General features: G+C 27.6%; 3 protein-coding genes across 18 annotated transcripts in view; 1 reads left to right on the plus strand and 2 right to left on the minus strand.

Moving 5' to 3' along the window:
* The window catches only part of LOC132931676 (voltage-dependent calcium channel type A subunit alpha-1), a 225,082-nt gene that overhangs the window by 181,423 nt on the left and 18,072 nt on the right, over positions 1-25,587 (minus strand). The window lies entirely within an intron of this gene.
* The window catches only part of LOC132931678 (uncharacterized), a 92,397-nt gene that overhangs the window by 12,887 nt on the left and 53,923 nt on the right, over positions 1-25,587 (plus strand). The window lies entirely within an intron of this gene.
* On the minus strand, positions 185-1,024 carry LOC132925627 (zinc finger protein 239-like). The gene has a single exon (XM_060990008.1). The coding sequence runs from the start codon at positions 1,022-1,024 to the stop codon at positions 185-187; it is 840 nt and encodes a 279-aa protein (XP_060845991.1).

Below are 25,587 nucleotides of genomic sequence, written 5' to 3' on the forward strand. Positions count from 1 at the left end.
CAGCTGCATCATCATTAACAATTAATATCATATTAAAAGGATTATTTTTGTCAAACACCATGCCTAGCAGACAGTGTCGTGCAATTTACCGACATGTCTGAGGAAAACATCGACTTCTAGTTCGTTCTTTTATTGTGACTCGTCGGACTGTCACAACAGGTGAACGTCTTACTATCCACTGATATCATATGTCGCACCGGTACGGGTTTTCACTCGTATGCATCTGCCGGTGTTTAATCAGATTGCCTTTATTGATAAACTTCTTGTGACATACATCGCATAGGTACGGGTTTTCACTCGTATGCCTCCGCCGGTGTACAGTCAGATTGCCACTATTGATAAACTTCTTGTCACATATATCGCATAGGTACGGTTTTTCACCCGTATGCGTCCGCCGGTGTACAGTCAGTTCACTGTTACTGTTGAACTTCTTGTCACATACATCGCACAGGTACGGTTTTTCACCCGTATGCGTCCGCCGGTGTACGGTAAATTCACTATTACTGTTAAACTTTTTGCCACATACGTCGCATAGGTACGGTTTTGCACCTGTGTGAGTCCGCCGGTGTTTGGTCAGTTCACCATTACTATTGAACTTCTTGCCACATACGTCGCATAGGTACGGTTTTTCACCCGTATGCGTCCGCCGGTGTACAGTCAGATTGCTACTATTGGTAAACTTCTTATCACATACATCGCATAGGTACGGTTTTTCCCCCGTGTGCGTCCGACGGTGTACAGCCAGTGCTCCAATTTGAGAGAACGTCATATCACATATGTCACACTGATACGGTTTTTCCCCCGTGTGCGTCCGCCGGTGTACAGTCAGTTGGTCATTCCTGTTAAACTTCTTGTCACACACGTCGCATAAGTACGGTTTTTCACCCGTATGCGTCCGCCGGTGTACAGTCAGTTGGCCATTCCTGTTAAACTTCTTGTCACATACGTCGCATAAATACGGTTTTTCACCTACAGTATGCGTCCGCCCGGGTTTAGTCAGATAGTGTCTTAGAGAGATCGACATATCACACACGTAGTTTTGGTTTTTTTACTAAATAATTTAACAATCATAGGTTAACTTATTGAGTTATAATGATATCTAGATACATGCCAGTTGGTACGAGACGTGAATGTTTTAAATAACGTATTTACAATTGTGTTGTCAACACAATGTTTCAAGCTAGACGCTAGTATTGTGTTTATCTCTGTGTTATTTATTTTATAAATATCATGAGATAAATCAAAATAATTTAAAAACTAGGCCACACATGAATTGCGTCCTGAAATAAAAAAAATTGATAAGTGGGTACACGAATTGTGTCCAGTGTAACGGTGCTCGCCCTGAGCAGGCAACCGCCACGTGTTAGAATAGAAGGCAGGAGTTTTGAGTAATCACTTCGTGTAGCGAGTACGTTTGTATGTCGTATTTGTAAACCACACTAGACTGGTTTGTCCTTATAAGGATAATTTTAGATCCACAATTGTCTTGCGGATTTCGGGCAGGGTACTCGACAGAATGATCAAGTCCTGGAGACTGCTTGATGCCGTTCTGGTGCGGGTTGTTAATGATATCGCCGAGAGCACTGATTAGCTCGGATGTCGTTTGCTTACGGTTGTCATCGTCGCCGGAAGAGCTCTTGTTCGCCTTCTTGTCTCTGGATGTTCTCTGTGTCTCCTTGTCTTACTCGATGTCAGTACTGTGATCTGGAGTCGGTGAGTGAATGAGGGAATGGTTAATTTATGGGTATAAATACCAGTGCATCGACAGGCCTTTCCGTGATGCTGGTTGGTTTAGTCAGACGAGTGAACATCACATCGTCCATATGACCATCTGATACCAATAATGTTGTTTTTGCATATTGATTGTAGGTCGAATCCGGTGTTGGTATTTCCATGGTTCTCATTGGTCCATTATATATGACGTGTGATCCCCACCTCTTCGTACGGCCGCCTGATACAAATGGTGTCGATTTTATAAGTCGATCCAGCGTTGGCCGAGATAACGGCCGTTTTGTGTGTACAATGAGTCTGTGCTGTATCACCAGCTTTATCTAAACGACTACACGAATTGCGTCCGATTTTATATTCTAAACGACTATAATATGAATTGCTTCCATATTTTTAAATTTCTTTGTGCAGTTGATTCAAAATTTGTAGATGAAACTTTTAAAAGTTGCCCAAAATTTTTTACATAATTGTTTGCAGTCTAAGGCTTGAAAAATAATAATTATTTACCACTGGTATTTTTTACTACCTAGTAAAAATATAGATACTTATACTAAAGTATTTATACATCTCAAATCTGAATTAAATAAAATATAATATACATTTTTCACCTAAAAATAATACCTATTTTTCAATTTCGAAAAAGCAATTCATTCATTATTATTAATCATGTGGCCATTGGTTCAAATGAAAGGATGCAGATTTCATTTAGGTCAAAGTTGCTAGTTGGTGAAGAAAAATTCAGTTCGGTTGGTTTGAGTCAAGAAAACAAAAAAAAGGTTAGGTTTTCCACTCGAGTTTTTACTAGATTTTTAATTTTTAATTTTATATTTATAACTTTTTTATTATATTTTATTTTAATTGTCATATTACACTCCAATAATTTAAACCTACACAATTTCATTTTACTTGCTTCTAATTGTACAAAATCGTCAAAAATCAAAAAAACAATATTTTAATCTACCAATAATCATAATTTGCTATTGACAGTATTAACTGTATAAAGTGGAAGGAAAATAATTTTTTAGTGTTTTTACGTTGGGACGCAATTCGTGGTAATCGCTAATTATAGCTGGAACGCAATTCACGTGGAAAAGATATTTCGGGATGTAATTCGTGTATTGTGTACAGCGGAAAACTAAACGTTAATAAAATTTGTATGTGTATTTGTTTATGTTATCGGTGTGCATTTTATTTTGATAATAGGAGTATTGGTGTACGCGGAACGCATGAGATTATTTTTATCGATAGACTTCTAAGAACAATTTATATCTACACGCCGATATCAAACACATATTTGACTGAAAAAAAGGATGGGGTTCAGGTAGCTGAAAACCTGAGTGCCGACGTGTTCTGGCGTGCCGTGGCGCACAATACGTATTGGCGGTAAATAATTATTAATTAATCCACTTAAATGCAACATTTTTTTAATATCCTTTCTTATTGCTCTGTGAAAGTATTAGAGGAACCACTATTCAAAATTGCAATTGCGTACGTTGAGTAGTTTTTGAGATACAGTGATGAATGAGTCAGTGGTATTTGGATTTTATGTATAAAATATAAATATTTACTTTTTTTGGAGGTATACAAATTATTATTTTTTATCTAATTGATATAATTTTTATAATACATTCGGGTAAATATGTTAAGTTTTTTAATAATCTGCTGTTTTAAAATGCAATTTTATCATAAATGTAGGCAACTTAAATTTTCACTGTAATACATATTTTAATCATTCAACTGTTTTAGAGTTTTATTTTTATATATTTAATAATTTATAAATTGTTGATGCATAATATTATTAATTATTAATATTATCTTATTATGATAAAATCGTATTTACTTGCTTAATTAATAAGCTAGGTAGGTAATTTTAAATTATTATCGCAAAATATTGTTTAAATTAATTAATTGTATACCTTAAGTGGTTGAAACTAAATATTCCATCATAATAACACAATATAATACCTACCTACTCGACTAATTAAAAAATATATTTTAATTTAAAACTGAAATCGAAAACTTGATAGTCTTGTTAACTTTAAAAGCATCGGTATAATACCTACTAAATTACATGCGGCCTTTACAGCAAAATCAATTTCAAAGTTTTTTTGTGTACACAGCGTACATGACCTATATTTAAAACAGTTATTTACACCTGAATAGCTTATACAGGATTTTGGTTTTGAGTAAACTCAAGTGTTAAACGTATGATAAAAAAATCAACAGTTAACGTCGGACTTCTACCTCACGATGTTATGATTTTTTTTTTAAATATTTAAAACATGTTTCATAACTATTTTGAAGAAATCTACAATAAAATCAATGCGAAAAGGATAAATTCATACGAATATGTACATATATTATATATTATTTATTTTAATTTTCCTCGATCCTGAGAATTGTACATCAATATTATGTAGGTTGATTAAGGCTATTTGTACTTGGAGCTAGTAATTATATAATGATGTAACAAAATATATAGTTTTCTTTCAATTATGTATGTTTTATTCATCTTTACTGTGTTAACTATTTAATCGTATCGGTATGGATTTTATGGTCATCTATTTGTTTTCTAGTAAATATTTTCTGTGTAACATCCTAAAATGTACGTGAAATATTATTGTAAGCTATTTATCAGACTTTCGCATTATAATATTATGTTTAACGTATTAACGTATTCATAATTGTCTAATACCTTTTCAATCGTTTTCAATTAGTCTAAAAGAGTTTGGCCATACTCACTTGCTCACATTGCCTATTATATTATAATCTCTGTGATTTTGTTTGAATTTATAGTATCATTAATTAAACATAAAGCATAGGTGTGTTAAACGTATGCCACACGCAGTAGTACGAGCATATATTACTGTAATATGATTAACGGACAAACGATACAAAACAGCTGACAAAATAAATAAATAATACATTTACCAATTACGGAGGAAGCCGCGAGGGCGTATACAAACGTAGGCCAACGATAATATATTGTAATAATCTAACATTTTAATACTCGTTTATCGGCGGGATTATTGAATAAAGTACCTATATTAGCCGTTATATTAACGAAATTTTACAACAGTTCACTTTGTTGGTCAGTAAGCAATATTGTTAGCGTCTCCGATCTGACGCCACGCGCCGTGGTCTTGAGAAAATTTAAGCTAAACTGAAAAGTTTATTTTCGTATCGCAACTTACTGCAACGTTTAATAATAATTTTGGTCTGTGTTGTGTTGAATTCGTTTGACGGTTTTCCGTCGTGGTTTTCTCTCCACGCCAACATAGTATGCGGTAGTTTAACCAAAGTTTAGAAACGCGATTGAATCATAAACGGCATAATAATTATATTATTTTACAAACAATTCGTATGATATTTGAAACACTGTGAAGCGCGCGCGTTGTTCGATCAAATAGAAATGCGAATAGTATTAAAATTATTTTTTTGTCACGTCAAAACATCATCTCTCATCATGTCTCATCATCATTACACGCAATGTATTCGTATTTTTATAAGGTCTGATGTGTTTCGGTTGATATATTTTTATAATTATTTTTAATTAATTATTTTCTGCAATTATAGCTATACTTATGTATATTTCAATTCTATCTGTCGTCTGACAATCTATTTTGTGCAACGTTCCGGAGACAGGTACTATTCTTGATTTTAAATTATAACTTTCATCTATAAATCTCGAACACGTGTCATTGAAAGCATGCAAATTAATTGTATACGTAAATAATAAAATAATAATTAAACCAACTACGAACAATAATTATTAAACTAATTGTATACTGATCATAACGACAGACGGTACTATATAATAATTGTTGTATAATAAATAATAATTAATAATTGTACATTGTACTCGAGAACTCCGCCTTCAGATGTGATATTTCTGCTTTAAAAACATACACCATGCCAAATTCGTGTTCAGCGTTTTTAATGACATGTTGTCATTAATATTAGAGTGAATTTGTTTGATGCTAAATTTTAAGTTAAGAACATAACCCGTTTTTTTTACTTCGGGTCTGTTCGGTATTTAAATTTTAAAGCAAAATATGAGTAGTGAATTACGCATAAGGACTTGTTCTTATCCCTAAGTTTTATAGTAAGTATATTATCTCTGATATTAAAATTAATAACACAAAATCAGAACTACTAAACGAAAGTCCGTATGTTGTACATTCGTAAAATTTAGAAAAACATAATATGTTATATTTATAAGGCATAGGCGTTATTTCAGTTATGAAATTTTTAGACTTTACCTTTTCGCTAAATATCTTAATAATATAATCTTAAAAATTGGCTTAATACATACAAAAAGACTTAAACATAAATAATATCAACATGAAATCAAACATTTTATTACTATGAAATTTTTATTTATTTGCATAATTCTTTCGGACGCTACTATCTAAAAACTTAATGATCTTGGAATATGACAATGACTGAAATCCATTACATTTTTCATAAAATATAACATAAGTGATATTTTAAAAATGTACTATAGTATTTAATTTATTATTAATCATGTGGGGTGTGTTTATACTGTGTATATTTGGTATCAAAACGTAGAGGGTTTTATAAGTAATAATCGCACTAGCGAATACTTTGAAATCGTATTAGTGAATAGTTGATATAATATACCACCTATGTATGTATTGTAGAGGTATAATTTCTAGATGAATACAACTAAATTAATTCATTTTTTGTATGGGTTCAATATAATAAGGTTTAATTATATCGAATATCAATTCACTCGTACTGTATTTATGAATGAATAATTATTTTATCACGATATTTTTGAGTAGTAACTAACAAGATCAATACAGTGCATTTATTTTATAAGAATTAAAAGTAAGCCATTTTTGTTTAAATGTATTTAATAAAATAGTTCAATGTCATAATAGCAAAAAATCATTGGATACAAAAATTTGCTTTATAATAGATAACTAAACATTTATATGAAAATACAGTAAAGCTAATTTATTTATAAGTATTTAAGATAATTAGTTTATTTTACCAAAATTAAAAAAAAGCATTCATACGAGTAATATGTTGTTGTGGTGTATTTCAATATTACCATTTCTCAAACACATAGTTCGACTCTAAATCTATAAATTATTCAACGAACCTTTTCACCTACATGTCACAGTGACAAATTTTAGTTTCGTTGATGAAGTTTTGTACAAAATAAACGGTCACTAAAATTTTAAATTCAATCTCCGGTAATGTACTAACTGTGTTGATTATTCATTCTGTATAGATATTACTTAATATTGTATGGAATTCTTCTATATTATATTATAATTTATGCATGGTCAAAAACACATCAATTTTACACCCTAAATATTATATAATATATCATTAATTAACATGGTATACATATCTGGACATTTTCTGCACAATTATGTGTTAAGTATCCTTTAAGTATTGGCATAAATACAACATGGTATGTATGGATTAATTTATAATAAAACAATATATCACTGCAATACATTTAGAAAGCTACAAGAAATTGAAGAGGTTGTCTTTACATTTGAAAACAATAATACACTTTTGCATTCAAAAATTGGTTAAAAATAAAACAACGTTTTATTAAAACCGACTGCTTATATAAATATTTATACTTTTTTTCAAGGTTTTTTACAGTTTCTTTTAATAAAAATGTCTTACTTATTTTCAAGTCCTTAAACAATAATGTATGTTCAATTTTTTATTAAGAGAGTATAAATATTGTTTTAAGCTAAAATAATGTAGGTATTATTAGCAATGGACAGAGAATAAGTAATAAGACATCCCGGTCTTAAAGACACAATTGCGAATAATCTAAGAATAAAGAATAGTGTAAAAAACACTAATCATTATTCAACCAATATCTTCTTCACTTTTCTCAGAATATTAAAGTGAACAAAATACAAAATGGTATGAATTATTGGAATTATTGAATTATATATAACTTAATATTATACATTAAATAGATGTATAGGACAAAAAAAAAAAATTAATAATGAACCCTTAATTTCATTTGAAAATATTTATGGTTTAGCGCTTTAATATATTTTAAAATGCAACTCTAATTATTAAAACCCACAGTGATGATAAGCTGTGAAGTCAGTAATTTTCAAAGGAAACAAATTTTCATTAAATAGAAATAAAGATAAAGATTTTAATTTAATTATAATTGTTATTATATGGAAGAATGTAGGTACATTATATTTTAAACTTGGTTTATCTAGTGTGGATCAAAAACTATGATTTCATCACCATGAATACTATGTTTTAATATTTATGTATTAATGTTTGGAAAAAACTTGACAATTTAACACACACAATGTTCGTGATTATATCAGTTTAAATAAAAAGAAAAAGAAATAATAATTAAGACGAAAATTGGTTTGTTTTTAGTTACTCTACTTGTAAATTAAATTTTATTTTTGGAAAAATATTTATAATCACTGACATAATATTTTGTATGCTAGCACGAAGTTGGCTCATGTCATTTAATTAAATTTCAAACTTTCGTTAATACCTGTGGTCCGATTATGTTTAACAGTTTTCATCTTTTACCAACACTACTATATTCTTCTTAAACAGCTCAACTTTTTTCATAAGTGACAAAACTGTAATTAAAATAAGGTTCTAAAACATGTACACCATGACTATGTAACCACAGCCACAGCTGTACGGATAAAAGTATTATAAAAGAACTTTTAAATATATTAAATTACTTTTAAGGATAATTCTCATCCGTTTTAATTAAATTCGTTACGTTTATTAGAACCATAATTAAAATCAGAAAGCTAGAACATATTAATCACCTATCATTTACTTGGCAAGTCGACTATACTGATGAGAACGATGGTTATTATATACGATGCTGGACAGGTTCTATATCCAATAATATTATATTATAAATATTTGATATTTTTATAGATATTTTTGTTGTATTATTATTGTTTTTGTTATCATACGTATATTAATTTTGAAAAAAAAAGTTGATAATATGATAATGACGTGTAACCGTATAATATATAATGGGGAACCAGTAGTATGACCGAAAAGTCGATTCGTTTAGTATAGCACAGGATATAGATGACGTAATGAATTATTATTGCAAATTTCAATAACAAGACAATACCAATTATCAATGACTGTTTAATTATTCGTTTTTAATTTTTGAACAAAAAATCAACTTAAATTTGTTTTGTAAAATAATATTTAACATAACATTGATTAATCTGTAAAAAACCTTATAACGCGGGTGTATACAAATTAAAAATTATATACGTTAAAATACCGATATAGATTTATTGTAAATAAGTTATAATTATAGTATAATAAATTATAGGTTAGGTCCCTTATACTGTTTAAATCCATTCACTTACTTCCAACAACTATAAGCTATTAAAATACTGTAATCAAATTTAAATATGTGGGTTAAATAATAAATGTTAGGTATAACTAATAGTTGTATAAGTATCGTATTATTGTAATCAATTATAGCCTGTAGATTATTAATGTTTTATTATAATACGTATAAATTCAATGTTTATAATAATATATTAATATTGTGTATATACTGTAGGTATTCTGTAGTTAATATTCATCAAATATATTATCATATAATTTAAGCAGTACTAAATTATTTAATACATCAAACTGAATAATGGGAAATTTATTAGTTTGTATTAAATTAAGTATTCAAATGATGGGGTTATAAAATTTTATTTCATGAATAATTACAAAAATGTAATAACATCGCAAACTTCGATATTATTATTATTTAAATAATATACAACAACAGTATTGCACGTTGCTATTTTAGTAAATAGTGAAAAAAAGAACTTGAGATATGGATTATATTAATAAATTTGTAATCTAATTTAAACGTATTTTTCGTGTTAACATGGCAGTCATGGCTATACTTTGGTTTTTAAGCTATGTGTCCAGTATCTCACCTATTATACGTTTAGCGTGTACTTCTGATTTACCGTGTTGTATCACGCGAGTTCTAAACGTCCTTATTCGTCATTGGCAGTTTACAGGATGTTTCTAGTTTACTTCCAATACGTCCATCCATTACATTTATTTTTCCTTCTTAAACATTGATTCGTATTTTATGACCATCTCAGTATCCATAAACTATTTAAGGAATTTATTATAATTTCATAATAAAACTATAATAATTAAGCTTTTTAATATTATATAAATTATAATTTAAACACATCAAACGATGGTGAATTGATGACCAATAATTTTATTAACTCAAGTTTATTTTTGTTTAAAAACATTTTATTTTTACCGGATTTATTTATTTATTATTATTATAAATTTAGTTTAAATTCGTTAAATTCAGTCTGAATATTATTCAGTTTATATTTTTTGTTCCATTAAAAAAGAATTCTGAAAAAAAATTGATAAATAATTTATTGTTGAAATATAAAAAAATACTAAAATGTGTAGTGAGAGAATTGTGTTTAACAATAGTATTGCTCCTCATTTGCTCCAATATATAATGAGGATAGTTTCAAAACTAATATGCTTGCAGGAAATGACCCATAGGTTATAAATTTTTGATTGAAACAAATATTTATCCATTTCAAGTAGTCTTTTTGCGGTTAAAAGATACGGAAAATTGTCATCAGTGAGTGAAATTCAAACCTACGCATACAACTATGCTAGGGAATGAGATAAAAAAAAAAAAAAAAACTTCAAACAAAACTTAGTATGGTATTGCTAGTATAGAATGTTAGCTCTTTGTCGTTTTGGACATTTTAGATTAGTTTCTGTTTGCGAAATACGATTTAAGATCAGAGAACCATTTATTGGACGTTTGGAACATTTAATTTTGTATTTTATTGGTGGGCACATTTTATCACTCATTACATACATTTTTCCAAATAAATATAAAAATACAAGTATGAAGTTTTATTAAGAGTTTCAAACTGATTTTTAATTTATAGCACACTCCAGTCATAACGCTTGTCATTCTATATCAATAGTATATACAAGGGTATATACTTATATTACCAGATCCTGTGCTATTGAAAATCTTAGGAATAATTATACCCTTCAATCTTAAAAACTAAAAAGTATCCTTTAATTACTTTTTTGATAATATTGCTAAAACAATCCTCCATCTCTAGATTAAAAAGTCATAATTAATTATTTTTTTAAATAATATAATAAATCCTATACATTCTTGATATTATGTCGATACTTGTCAACAAAACGAATTTTGTTCTTTTTATTAATACATAATATATACTAGGTATTTTCAAAACAGAAAATTGTTACTTCTTATTTACATTAAATAACTATTTTCATTGTTTATCGAGTTTATGATGCACTGTTTATTAATTTAGCGGTAAAATCCATATACCTATACCGATATATTGTATAGCATAAGGTATAGGTAAAATATGTCAATAGTTATGTACATTTTTTTTTTCTCTGAAAATCATGCATTGTTAAAAAATAATACTCAAAGTCCTTAATATGGTTTTAAAATATAAAAATATACGAAAATGCCTCAACTACGTATAGGCTTAAATATATTTTAAAATCAATTTATATGTTTATACATTATTTCAATATTACTAAGTTTATAATATATCTTCTATATTTTTTTAATATATTTAAATAGTAATAAAATATTTTAATTTTTCACAAAACTTTTATATTAATATTTACATGTACATTAATATTTTTTATACGACACGTAATTACTCGTATTTAAAAAATACTTTTCATTTATGCAAATACAGTTTAAAATATATATTATATACATTATATATATATATATATATATGGTGTTTTAAATTTTCAAAATAGTAAATGAAGACATTTTATTATATTTATATACAAATAATATTTGATTACAGAAATAATAATACAAAAAAAAAAATGCAATAATACGTTTTGGGTTCGTATTTTATAATCATTCAAACAATTCAGTTACAATATGATAATATATTTTATTGTTTCAAGAAATAGGTGTAATCATAATATATTTGTCTACTGAACCATTTAAAATGTTCCACCGGTGGGTCTCATTAATTTTCTCAAAATATATTTAGTCACCTTTTGGCCGTTTATAACTTGAATAAATTATATAACTGTAAATAATATATAATGTTTACAGGGATCATGTTAAATCTTTTTGACAACAAAGGCCGGGTTTTTTTATTTTTTGGTAAAATAAATCGTTAAATTAAATTACCGCCGGGTGTGCTTTTTTTTCAACACACCCCCGCCCACCAATTAATGAATATCTATAGGTATTTCGTCCAATATCAATTTAATGTAATCGTCCCTGACGCGGCTGTACGTGATTTACTAACGGTTTAATAAACATTCTCCCGTGTCGTCTATTATTAGGTTCCGTGTCGCATATTCAAACAAACAACATATATACAGAGATATACATTACAGTGCATACCATGATGTTATGTAAACACACGCATACCTACACTTATACACTTTTTGGTTGAAGGGAATATCTCATTAAGCCGATTTGAATTTTGGACCGAACTTTGATTAAAAATAATCCTCCGGTTTCAGTGAAGACTAATCAACAACAATAACATATATCCATGCGGAGGATTAAATAATCTAATGACAATAATATGTGTATTCACTACACTAATCAAAAGTCGGGAAAGAGAAGATTATAATAATAATATGTAGAAAAGGATTTTGGGTGACCATTAGACCGACATTGTGGTTAATGACGATGGCGTCGAGTAAATTGACGGTAGTTCTGTGAAACAATCTATTCTGCGAACATAATACGTTTTTGAATTTTGTGGAAAATTTGGTAGCTTTCACTTCTATAAATATTTGAGATGAAAAGAAAAGAGATGATAGGTAGGTCGATTTTCAAAATAAACATTATGGTATTCATTGTACATATCCTTTTATCGTGGTATGCAACAGCATTCGCCGAAAAATTTACTGAATTTCATTCTTTGTTATACCATTATTTCTTGAAAGTAAATTAGGTATTTAATAATTTAGATATGCCCAAAATGTACATTTTTTTAAAATATTTCTTAGGAATTCGAATTATAAAAAATACCTGTATGAGATAAGTACATAGTTATGTTTTAAAAAATTACATTTATAGTTAACTGTATCTTCATACTTATTTTTAAATTTATACATTCTAAAAACTTTGTTTTCAAAGCATTAAAAACGTAAGTTAAAGTAACAGAGATAGGTTTATCAAAAACATAAAACTGGTAGATTTATAAATGTAATTTATATCTTTCTTTATAACTGGGTATTTCTTTACATAAACTTTTCGTAATCATAAACCACTATTTCGACAATTATCATTGACCTTATATTTCATTAAATAAATAATTTAATCGATAAATTCTTAACCATGGTATTAAGTTTTTATTTTTATCTTTAGCTTATATAATGATATAGCAAACTTTGTTTATTTATAACTTAATATTTATTTCAATTGTAAAATAACCTATTAAAATAATATACATTTTGAATTCGAGCTGACTAGCATGAATAGCAACAAGTCATTTAATTAAAACATTTTACAAATATCTGTATTTTTATGAACAAAAAACACTGTATAATTTAAAAAAAATTGTAAATAATACAGTTAGGCAATAACTTTTTATAATACCGAATTACTTTTAAAAATGAATAAACGTACTTGATTATTATTAGTATTGTGGTTCAAAATATGAATATTTTACTCGGGTTAGCACCCTTTATCACCAAAAGAAAGTTATTTAAAATGCTATAGTGAACATTTTACTTGAAAATATATTATAAAATATTCATATTTATATCTGTTAAGAAAAGAATATGAAAAAATAGAGGGCTCACTTTCCCGTATTTACTGTTTTTGAAATGAAAATTAATTAAGTAAAATTTAGAGAAATTCAAATCAGTTAAAGTAGAATACATTTTCTATGATCACAGATTGTCTTTAAAGAGCTTCAGGCATACAATAAAATACTAAGGTAATCAGGGCATGAATTCCGGATTCTTAACTAATATGGTCAAGAGCCTGGAGTGTTATGTGACTTTTACATCCAGAAATGTATTTCAAAATCAACATTTGACTGTTCAAAAGAATAATTTAAAAACTTTTGTAAGATCAATCAGTACCATGTAACTTATTTATAGTTTTTGTTACATAAAGAAATATTATATTTAAAAATATTGTGAGAATACATTATATCACTTTAAAAAGACTGTATAAAATAAAATATTAATATTTCACTTATTTTTAGAGAGTATTTACTGATTATGGAATTTTTTTATAGAAATTGATGCGTAATAATAACTCATTTTTTATTTAATATTTATTACTTAAATTATTTGAATAAAACAGACGTGTTTTATGAAACTGTGAGGTACATAATTTTATAAATAATTAATAAATCACAAATTTCCATTTTGCACTTAATAAAATTAATATTAATTTCCACTATTAGTTTTCATTTTTTAACTTTAATTTAAATTTCAGGTACGTATTATAAAAGTAAATTTAAAAAAAGCTGAGTAATTGAAAGTTGAAAGTGTATACTGAAATTATTATTTTCTAACTTAAGATACTTTAAATTTATACTGCGATTGCAAAATCATAACCTATTGGTTATTCATTTTTGATTAATATTTTTTATTTTTTGTTTTATAAATTGCATGAAATATTATTTTTGTTTTTTAGAACGAATAAATATTAAACTATAAGATACATTATGGTCAAAATTTGGTATCACTTATTATTTTTGATATTCAATTGTTGGAATCAATAAAAATATAAAATACTTAAAAAAAAATTCAAACTTCAACACTTTAATGTTAATTATATTTATATACATGTATAACAGTATAATTGAATTATATAGTTAATGATTTTAGTGGTTTATTTATTACATAGTTATTTCATTCAACAGTCATTAAAAAATGCAAACCCAATTTAATTTTGAAATTATGACGTTGAAAGTTTACATTTCTCGCCAAGTGAATTCAACTGCAACTTATTGTTAAACTGTTAAACGTATCTATTTTTTTAAAATCTATTTAAAAATGTAAAAAATAATTTATGTACACATTTTGCGTAAAAACTCGTCTCTAAATATGTATCGCATGTTAATTTCACTCAAATTTCTAGACTTATACTTATTTTTACGCGTGATGTTAATATCTTCATCCGTCATTTTTGTCAAAAGTGCACTTGCATCGTTCTATATTGTCCAAGTTATTCTTTCGAATATTTAAAAGTAGCTGAGCTCATGAATATTTTAACGTGGTCTTTGCTTAGCAATCGTGCTCAGTACACGCTAAAGTAATTTGTGAATGCCTGGGTCATTAAAAGGTCACACTGGGTGTCTCGTACGCTATTATAAAACACAAGTCCTTTGATAGAAAAGAAAAAAATAATAAAGAGAGAATACCGATAAAAATGAAAGAGTCGTGGTTTAAAAGATGTGACCTAAGTATTAAATATCTGAAAGTTCTTGCACTTATCATATGTAATCATGTCATGTGTCCAACTTTTTTGGACATGGCTTAAATTTTTAACCACTGGACGAAACATGGGAATATAATATTTATGTTCTTATTTAGGCGTATATGCTAAATTATATTTAAATATAAATTAACATAAATAACATCTAAGTATATTTTGAATATGTTTACTAATTTATTTAATATCTGCAAATATTGCTGTTTTTAGATTTAATTTACAGTTAAGTTACCAGGATTTAAATAATTCTTTTATAGTAGGTTAGTACAGCTAATACCAGAATTATATATTTTTTATTTATAAAATTTCTTTAGTCAATTCATTGTTTTTGTCAATAACATTGTTTACACGAAATACTATAGGATAATATATATGTATATATGTGTATATATTATATTATATTATATGTAAAAGTGAAATAATTTAAGGCGTAAAATAAATATTATTACCACCACTTTTAGCAATTTCATGTACAATATATATTACAGTCGGACTCTTCGTTTATAGCACGCATAATATTATGATAGTAAAAATATCGTATGATGGTAATGATATTTTTATTCTTATAATTATATTTTGTTTTTCCGTAATTTTCCTCAACTATACAAAACTTTTTCGTCCAAAAAAACACATCGATTTTTAGGCCTACATTATATTCTATAAAAGTATTTAAATAATATACTGGAATATCTAATGAAATGGATACAAAAAAAGGGTCTAAGTACATTTGGCATTCTCCAAGAATTCTCTCATTCCAAGGGGTTATGTCACGCAACTGAAATTGGCCCATAATCTCAGTTCACATTAAATGCATATTTAATTGTATATTATCAATATATTACAGTTTTTGTGATCATTTCAAAATAAATTGAAAATAGTTTCAAATTTATAAGTTTGATTTATACGTTGGGAATAGTTGTATTATTAAATGATGCAATCATTTGTATTTAACTTAATTAACTTCGTTAGATTTAGTATAACCATATCATTTTAATATTTAATATAAATCTTTTTTTTCAAATTCTCAGTAGTCACTTATAATATTTTGAATTGTATAAATATATTAAACTGAAACATTAAAATCTGAAATTTTCTAAATTATGACGCTAGTGTTAAATGTTGTACTATTATTTATTATTATTTATTTATTTATTTATTTATTTATTTATTTAAGAAGATAACGAGTCTCACTAAACAAGTTTGTTATGAATTAATTACAAGTTGAACATTTAGTAAATATCATAGACTGATGAGAACCTACATACTTATTTAACTTTGAGCTTATCAAAATTCAAAGTTATGAAATAATTTTCATAATAAACACAAATGTATGAGATCGATAATTGAATCTAAATTACTTGGTCATTTTGACCAAAGACGCTACAAGTTTTACCAAGTTGTCTTTGAAATTGTTAAAACATTTAAGTTGATGAATTAGATTATAACCCAGATCCGTAATGTAACTTAGAATTCATCACTTAGAATCATTTTTCGTAGCGGCTACTGAGTCTGCACTTGCAAATTTAATTATAATACATTATGTATGTCAGTATTTCTTGACCACCCGCTGCAATAATGCATTTGCGCTAAGAGTATCCAAATCAGTGGTGTATCGATCAATACTGACCACTTAAACAACAAAAACTTGTTTAGTTATTTTTAACCATACGCAGAATCACGATATAACTTTGTCAAAACTATTTTGTCAAGTTGTTAAATTGTTTTATAAATACAAATTATAGCGTTTTAAATTTTATTTTGGTTTAGCTCAAAGTTATAACATAATTATAATAATATACTATAATATTGGTTTTAAATATTTGAGTTTGATGTATAAAGTAATTATTAATATTAAACAAAAATGGTAAGTGTTTTGTTTTTGTTAATCGTTATTTTCATAATATATATATATTTAACATTTCGTTATTCAATCTAAGTTTGAAAGTTTATAATTTCCTTTACATCTACGAATAATATTTAGTTGAAATTGATTTTTAATTACTTTATTTTACTTTACAATGTCAATAATGATTTTGAATCTTTATAAGAATATATTATTATGTAATATACAAAACACCATTTATACATTTTATAAAATGAAAAAAAAATGATCATTAAAATTACTTTTACTAAAATACTAAAAATGATAGAAAATAATTGTAATGTATAATATAATTGCATATGGTATACAAATATATTTTAACTTAATTTTAAAAAGAAATTTAGTATTTAAAATATTTTTATATTTTCTATAAGGATTTAAAATTTAAAAAATATATGTCAAATGAAATGATAACGATTTAAGAGGGGAAAATAGATTTTTCTTCGTCATATTAATATAAACTCTTCACATTATGGAATATATTTACATATAAAACTGTAAAAATGTAATTTTTCTCGTGATTGACGTATAAAATGAAGTTTGAATTCGTGGAAATAATATTCATTCATTTTTATTTTTCACCAAACGTGTATTTTTCAAGTCAAATTAATTCCGATATTTTGTTTTACTGGATTTACGTTAGTCAAATTAAAATAAAAAATTACGTAAATTGAATTGTATTATATTTTATGTTACAAAGAAATGAAAACCTAAATGAATAAAATTAGTTCGTCGTCATTCTAGGTTATATATAATATATATATATATTTAGAAACATTACAATAAAATACATAGTGTTATTTAGTTTTATTTATCGAAAACTCTATGCATTTTCTTATTCAGACATCACTCTTTAAACTTGACGTTCTTTTTCAAAATAATCATATAATTGCAATTGAGATTATATAATATACACAAATATAAGACTATGGACATAATATTATAACACAAATATTTACTTGTATCTTGAACATTCTATTGTTATACATTTTATTGTTTTACTTGTGTATTTTACAGTTTATAAATATAATATGATATTACATCTTTATATCGCTGTGTTGTTAAATAGCAATTGACATGTTTATGAAACTAGATTTTACTTATCAATTTCATGAGTAATTAAGTTAATATTTCTTGAATAATTACAAAGTAATTAATGTAAAAAAAATATTTATGGATTTATGTATGCAAATATGCATACATAAATGTAACATAAATATTAAATTTTTACAAATTGTTTATGCGTTATACTTTGGTAGATAAATGACACTATAATTCACTATTTTGTTTATTTATTGTCAATTAAGGTAGTAAAAATATATGTAATTAAGGTACTTAATATAATATGCATTAATATTCTGCATAATACTGTATAATATCTTCGTTTAATTTTAATGTGATAATAAAATATTTCTGCTGTAATTAATTACTATTTTTTTTTAACTGAAAAAATTGACTAACGTAATTATAATTTAATGTCACATTTTTTACATTGTTCTTAAATTATTAAATAAAATATCAACAATGAAATTTTAAATTAGTATCATCTCATAAAAATATTTAAAAAAAAATTAAGCATATTATAACCTAGTATTATTGCTCACATCTTATTTTATTGTTTTATAAAGCTTAAAAAATAAGTTTTCTTCGTGGAAAATACATTTTTATTCATTAAAAAATTGCATGTATAGAATAACATTATATCGTTTATACAATTATTTTAAGGCCAAACATTTAATATTTTAGATTGTAACACATCTCTAAACAATACTGACTTAGCATTAGCTTTGAAAGTTAAACAATTAAAAATTAGTTACAATAAAATATATTGTATTAAGACGTGTTGAATTGAACAACAAATTGTCATCTAAGTTATTTTTTGTGTTAAACTTTTCATATGTTTAAAGAATTATTTTTGAAAACTTAATGACAATGAATTTTTGATATTTAAGATAATAATATTTAACATTCATAAATACAAAACGTACCTAGTTAACAATTTAAATTTATAATAATTTACATTTAGATAATATTTTAGCTTGAATAAAGGAACTTAAGGAACATAATACGCTAATAGTGTAAAAATAAATGTATTATTATGTTTTGAAACAAATTGATTATAATATAATATTAATCCGGTGGGCAACTTCATTCATGATACTCATTTTTCACTCATTTGATTTCAAAGATTTTAAATTAAAAAAAAAATACATAAAATAACAACAAAATTTTGTGATAATTTGATCATATTATATTCTTTAAAAGTTAAAACTACAGTTTCAGTGTTACTTAAATATTCAACTTACCTGCAGCTGATGGAACAATTTAAAATAATTAACATAAAAAATGCAACGCACCTATAATTTATTAAAAATTTATAAGATACAAAAAAATTGGAATAATCATTTTAACATAATAATGTAATAGTGGCATATTCTACGTATTATTATTATATCGTTGCGGCGTAATCATGCTCTAATGAAAAATACTAACACCCATAAAATGTTTATAGCGGCGCATAAGATAGGCAAAATGAGTACATGTGTGTAGGAGCATAAAAATAAGTGACATCACACGACAAAATTGTATAATTTGTAGTAGACAAACTACATTAATCACAAATAGCGGACATTTTATGTAAGGACGAAAAAAATAATAAATAATAAATGAGAAATAAACTTGTTTACCAATTGGTCACTTTCTATCGGCGTTATAATAATATAATAGTTTCGGTTAATAGATTTATTACAAATGTTCAATGTGATATTGCTAACAATGCCGTTACCGAGGAATATGATCATATATTGTATGTTAAACGAATCGCAAGTGCATGCCTCGATGAAAAAATAATCAAAATAATTTCAATCCACAGTGAAATATATAACATATCATATTTTCATGCCAAGGCAATATTGCCCGAGAGTTTAAGCTGATTTATACATTGACCGAAGTAGATAGAAAAACCAATCAATGTCCTCGTCTAATAACATTGTACAGTGTTTTGCCAAAACTAATATGTATACAATAATTATATGGTTTTGGTATTTATTTCGCAAACCGACAAAGAAAATTATACTTTCGTGTTGGCTGGGTAGTATAAAGGAATGGAAAACGAACACGTTGCGCAATGCGGAGGTTGAAGTCGTGGAAAAATTCTCGCTGGATATCCTGATTATTAATAATGAAAAATAAAAACGACCGCATTGCTACCGGCGTTTGCCCCCTCATCCTAAAAGTTTTCGTGCGCAACCAATTACAGTCGCCCGGGTCCGGGCGTCGGCGGACGTCGAGAAGCCATTTCCGGCCGGAGGACGAGACAGAGGTGCAGCAGCGTCGGATACTTGTTGTAGGCTAATTAGAAATATCTGGACGACGGGGCGGAAGGACGCGAGCCGCCCAAAAACCTCCGGGTAAAACTTGTGTACCCGAACGCGACGGAAAAAAAGTTACTCGCACGAAAATCTATTTACCTACCTGGAAATCCACGAATAATTACACTCGTTCGTAAAAAAAAAAAAACCCACCCGAGGTATCCGGCCGAGTCGAGTAATATGGGCGCGTCGAAAGTGTCATTCCTCCGTGCGGGCCAAACGGCCATTTTATTATTAGCCAGCCAGCGTGTTTGTGCGCTGTGTGCGCCGGCAATTTATCAGCGACAACGGCGGCTCTCGTGTTCAGCAAATAGACCAAACTTTTTTCCCTATCGCGCGCGCCACACACACGCGCGTTCGGCTTCTTTAGCCCTTCGTGCGTGTGACGTAAAGATAAAATCACGGAAGCCCGGGGGCGACAGGGTCGTCGCGACGTGGCGACGGGGTGGTTTTGCGAGGGGAGCATTGATGAGCGATAATCCGCCACCGACACGCCAACGTTCTTAATACTGGCGGCGGTTCCGGCACAGAGTGTATATATACTCGGCGGAAAGTGCGACAAAGTCGTCGACTGTTTGCGCTCGACTCGATCGATCGATCGATATATATAGTCATGTTATGTGTATATTGTGTACGTATATAGATATATATATATACGCAATACGCATATTATATATTCTTACGGTATTTAAGGCACGTCCAGCGTTGTTCGGTTGATTCGAAGTGGTTCGGCCATCAGATAACATATTATTTTCGCAACGTTCGCGAAGCACATCGTTACATAATGCGCGCGCGTGTATACCTATATAGTATACATGCACGTTAACGTTAACACGGAGTTCGGGGCCGATTCCACGTGACCGACGAGCTGCAGCCCAAAAGGCGGCATGACCCTTGCAACGGCTATATACGATACGTTTTTATATGATAGGTGACCTCGCTGTAAATCGCTGCAGCCGTTCGTATAATATACCTACGTTTATATTTGAATATTCGTGTTAAACATTCATCGTAATCATTCGCCGGAATAGATATATATAACATTATCTACGTAAATAATATCGCGGGCTATTTGTTTGACGCACGGCCTGATATTATTTACGTTTAATAATTATTCTCGTCGGCCCAACCCGACCTGTATAGATGTGTGCGTTTGCGAGTAGGTGCAGCACGAGTTTCCGTGTTATTTTAATAAAATATTAGTTACAATAAAACACCGGACGGGGAGCGTGACAAAACAGCCGGGGATAACTCAAGTCGACGAAATGTACTTTTTATTTGTTGTTTTAGTGAAGTACGGGGTATCCGACAATTAACTAATCGCCATCATAAATGGGTTTATATATTTAGTAAGTATTATAAACTGTGGAATGTGCGTATAATTTATGAGTGGGTATATTATATACCTATATACGTGTTTACTCGCCAGTCACGTAGGCATATCGACCACGTATGATATTAACGGATTATATTCTAGCCAATTAATCCGAAACTTTAAGCTTGGCGACCTGGCCTTGGAGTATGTTGGCTTGTTGACTTATTTCTTGTTTCGGAATATTTCAAAAGCATACTAAAACAAACTGTGATAGTAGCAAATTTAGACTGATATTGTTTCATACATTATTTATTTTCGGACGGTATAAAACTTGTTTTTTAATATTAATCAAACTAGTCGTATAAGGATTTGCATTAAATCGGAATTCAGTTTCAGTGATTTCAGATACCAAAAATGAAGCATTAGAAAATGATAATTATTATTATTTTTAAATCAGTTGATACAATATCTGTTTTATTAAAATCATTAACATTTATATAGAAATTATATACACGTATTTTATCATGTACCCGCATTATATAGTTTTCCATTTGTCTACGACTAATTAAAAATATTTTATTCCTACGCTTTATCGTGTACATATAATATGAACTGATATTATATTTTTATTAATAACAGAAATGTCTAGTAAATTTTCCAAAACGTTGGGCCAATTAATTAATATTTTAATTCTTCGTCATTTGATTACATTTTATTTATGACGATAATCCGAGTTAATTAAATTATACACATATAAGTAGTTCACAAACCATAATTGTATAATCATAATGAACTATATTAAATTTCTATTTGGTAATGAACAAATGCAAAACAAACCAACTCCTTTATTTAGTTATTAATTATTCAACCCTTCAGTGTTGATATTTTACAGTTAAAAATATAATAACTGAAACTTAAAGTACCTCTTACTCATAATATTTATGACAATAATTAATTACAATAAATAAATAAATCAAACGTCAAGTTTAAAATAATATTATAGGTAATGTGCTATAAGATACAGTATGTAAATAATTATATCTATTTACTATACTTTCCGCGTTCTTACGCGTTATCATTATTATACATTTTTTAACGTTAAAATTGAAAAAATAAACTTAAATACTACTTTAAATCGAATGTATACGTTATTATGAAAAAAATTCGGACACTTAACACACAATTTATTTATTACCTTCCAATCCCCTCAAAAATATAAATAAAAAATGTTTTTGTTTAAAATATACCGTTAACGTTTTAAAATGTGCTCAAGTATTTATCATAAAATAAAAAAGATAACGCTCTGCTTAAAACCTACATAAAAACAATAGACTATAACTAAGGGATGCAAATAAAAATTCCCGAAAAAACTTAAACATATACTTACTGTTTACTAGTACCTACCTATATAGCATACTGGTATTGGTACATTATAGATAAATATTTAACGGTAAGTTAAAACCTAAACTTATGAATAAGAATATAAATGCAAGTGTATTCATCATATACGTTGTAAATAAACAGTAATCAGCATAATAATACAGTGTCGGAGCGTCGAGGTAAACCGAGTGGAGGAAAACAAGTCATTTAGCGAGCCGAGTACCGGAAATGATAAGAGAGAGAGAGAGAGAAAGAGATTGAGTAGAGAGAATGTGATAAATGAGAGTCACCTTCGAGATGTTGCCGGTGAAGAGATGATGAAACGAGTAAGGCCACGGAGTTAGATAGACACACAAACGTAACCACTAGATATGAGATAATATTATACAAGGTTGATCAAAATATAGATTAATAAGATGGATTGCGAACACATGCACCACACGGGTTAAACAGGGTTCTACATTCAACCGTCGAGTATTTTTTCTCTTTATGCATTCTGATAAACGGGACTTTATTATATGACGTATAAAATATATTATTCAATGATAAGCATATAAACGTAATAATAACTATGATTATTTCGTGTTAATAGAAAGAAAAAAATCACAAATTTGGAAGCCAGTAATATTTTTTTTTTTTTTTTTTTTGTTATTCTTAGCGCCTTAAAATTTATTTGTTTACCATTTGACAGAATAATAATTGTATTCCAATGAAAATCTTTTCATTCCATCAACAATTCCACGTTAAACGCGCGAATAGTTACATCGTTGAATTATTAAGGTAAAAATGAGTTTAAAATAAATTAAACCAAATTTACGTGTGACTGCTGCCGGAGTAAAGGGAATTGTTTTATGAAAATCGTACAAAAAGGGAGACTTACGAATACGCGTTACAAAAATTGTAAATAAACGCATTTGAAAATGTGAAATATTATATATGTATAATCCAGTTTTAAAATCAATATTAACATGTACGTATAGCATATCTAAACAAAATAGTATTTTTTTTTAAATATTACCAAAACATCAAATCTTAATATATTATAAATAAATGTAAATATTATACGTATTTAACAATGCAACTATTCAAAAATTATGTTACGCATATATTATTAGATAGATACATAGAAGAATTAAAAACAGTTGAACTATTGTTTTTTCTATGACTATCAAAAGACCTATCCTTAGAGTTTAAATTCATGTTCGATTATTTTGTATGCGATTGAATATATTTTTTTCGCTAGAACGTATCAATTCTTGTTACGTAACCCGCATTGCAACTGGTGTGGAAAATGTAAATCGTAAAAACGTATTGATTTTCACTTGAATTGATTTTGATAACAGTAATCGTATATTTATGATTTGTATACATACATGTACCACATTGCATACAACAAAACGTATATTTCAAACTAATACACGTATTTATGATTTTGCGATTTATAATTTTCTCATTGTTTTTATATTGATGTCTTAGTAAAAGTGAAGTATAAAATACTTTAGTAAAAGTAGTCCGTAAGTGATGAAAAAAAAAAAAACAAATCTAAATAAACTATATGGATGAAATTATTAATCGATGTATGCTTATATTGATTTGTAAATGCATGTTTCATACTCGGAACGAATAACAGTAGGTATATTTTGTATACTGATTTGAGGAAAATGATTTTTTTTATTTTCGTTTATAGTTGGAAAAATGAGCATTTTTTACGGACGTTTATAATTGAATTTTTTTCTAAGAAACAAAAATTATTTTCTAAGACCCTTTAATCCTATTAAGAATTAGAAAAAAATAAGCCTCTTTTATCAACAATATAATTCCACAGAATAGAGAAAAATTAAATTCAATGAGCTGTCGTTATTACCAACGTACAATTTTGTTAAAAGAAATATCTCGCATGATCAATATAGTAGATTATTTTTTCATTTTTTATTCTTTGTTGCGTGACATAACAAATTATACATCTACAGATTCCATGTCCCTTATGATGGGAAATAGAAATCTTGTTATGAATCTATTATTGCATTTTTTATATCAATAAGATTTTTAGAGTTATATACATATTATATATTAAATATCTACCAAAATTAAGAAAAAAAATTTATGATTGACCTAGAATCTATATATTATGGAGCATGATCTAAATAAATATGTCGAATAAAACCATGATATTCCATTCACATTTATTTAAATATTTATCCACTTATCTTTGAATGTTAAACTTTAATACCGAATCGTATATTTATATATTATACCGTCGCTGAAAATTCCAATAACGCATTATCCATAAAATCTGTATGAATATATAAATAACAGTTTGATGTATACGGAACCATAAACCGTCTTTTTCGACAGTGTAAGATTGAACGTAATAAAAATTTCACATTATTTTAAAATATGACTCATA

The sequence above is a fragment of the Rhopalosiphum padi genome, chromosome 1, assembly GCF_020882245.1.
Source record: "Rhopalosiphum padi isolate XX-2018 chromosome 1, ASM2088224v1, whole genome shotgun sequence".
Taxonomy (NCBI): Eukaryota; Metazoa; Arthropoda; class Insecta; order Hemiptera; family Aphididae; genus Rhopalosiphum; species Rhopalosiphum padi.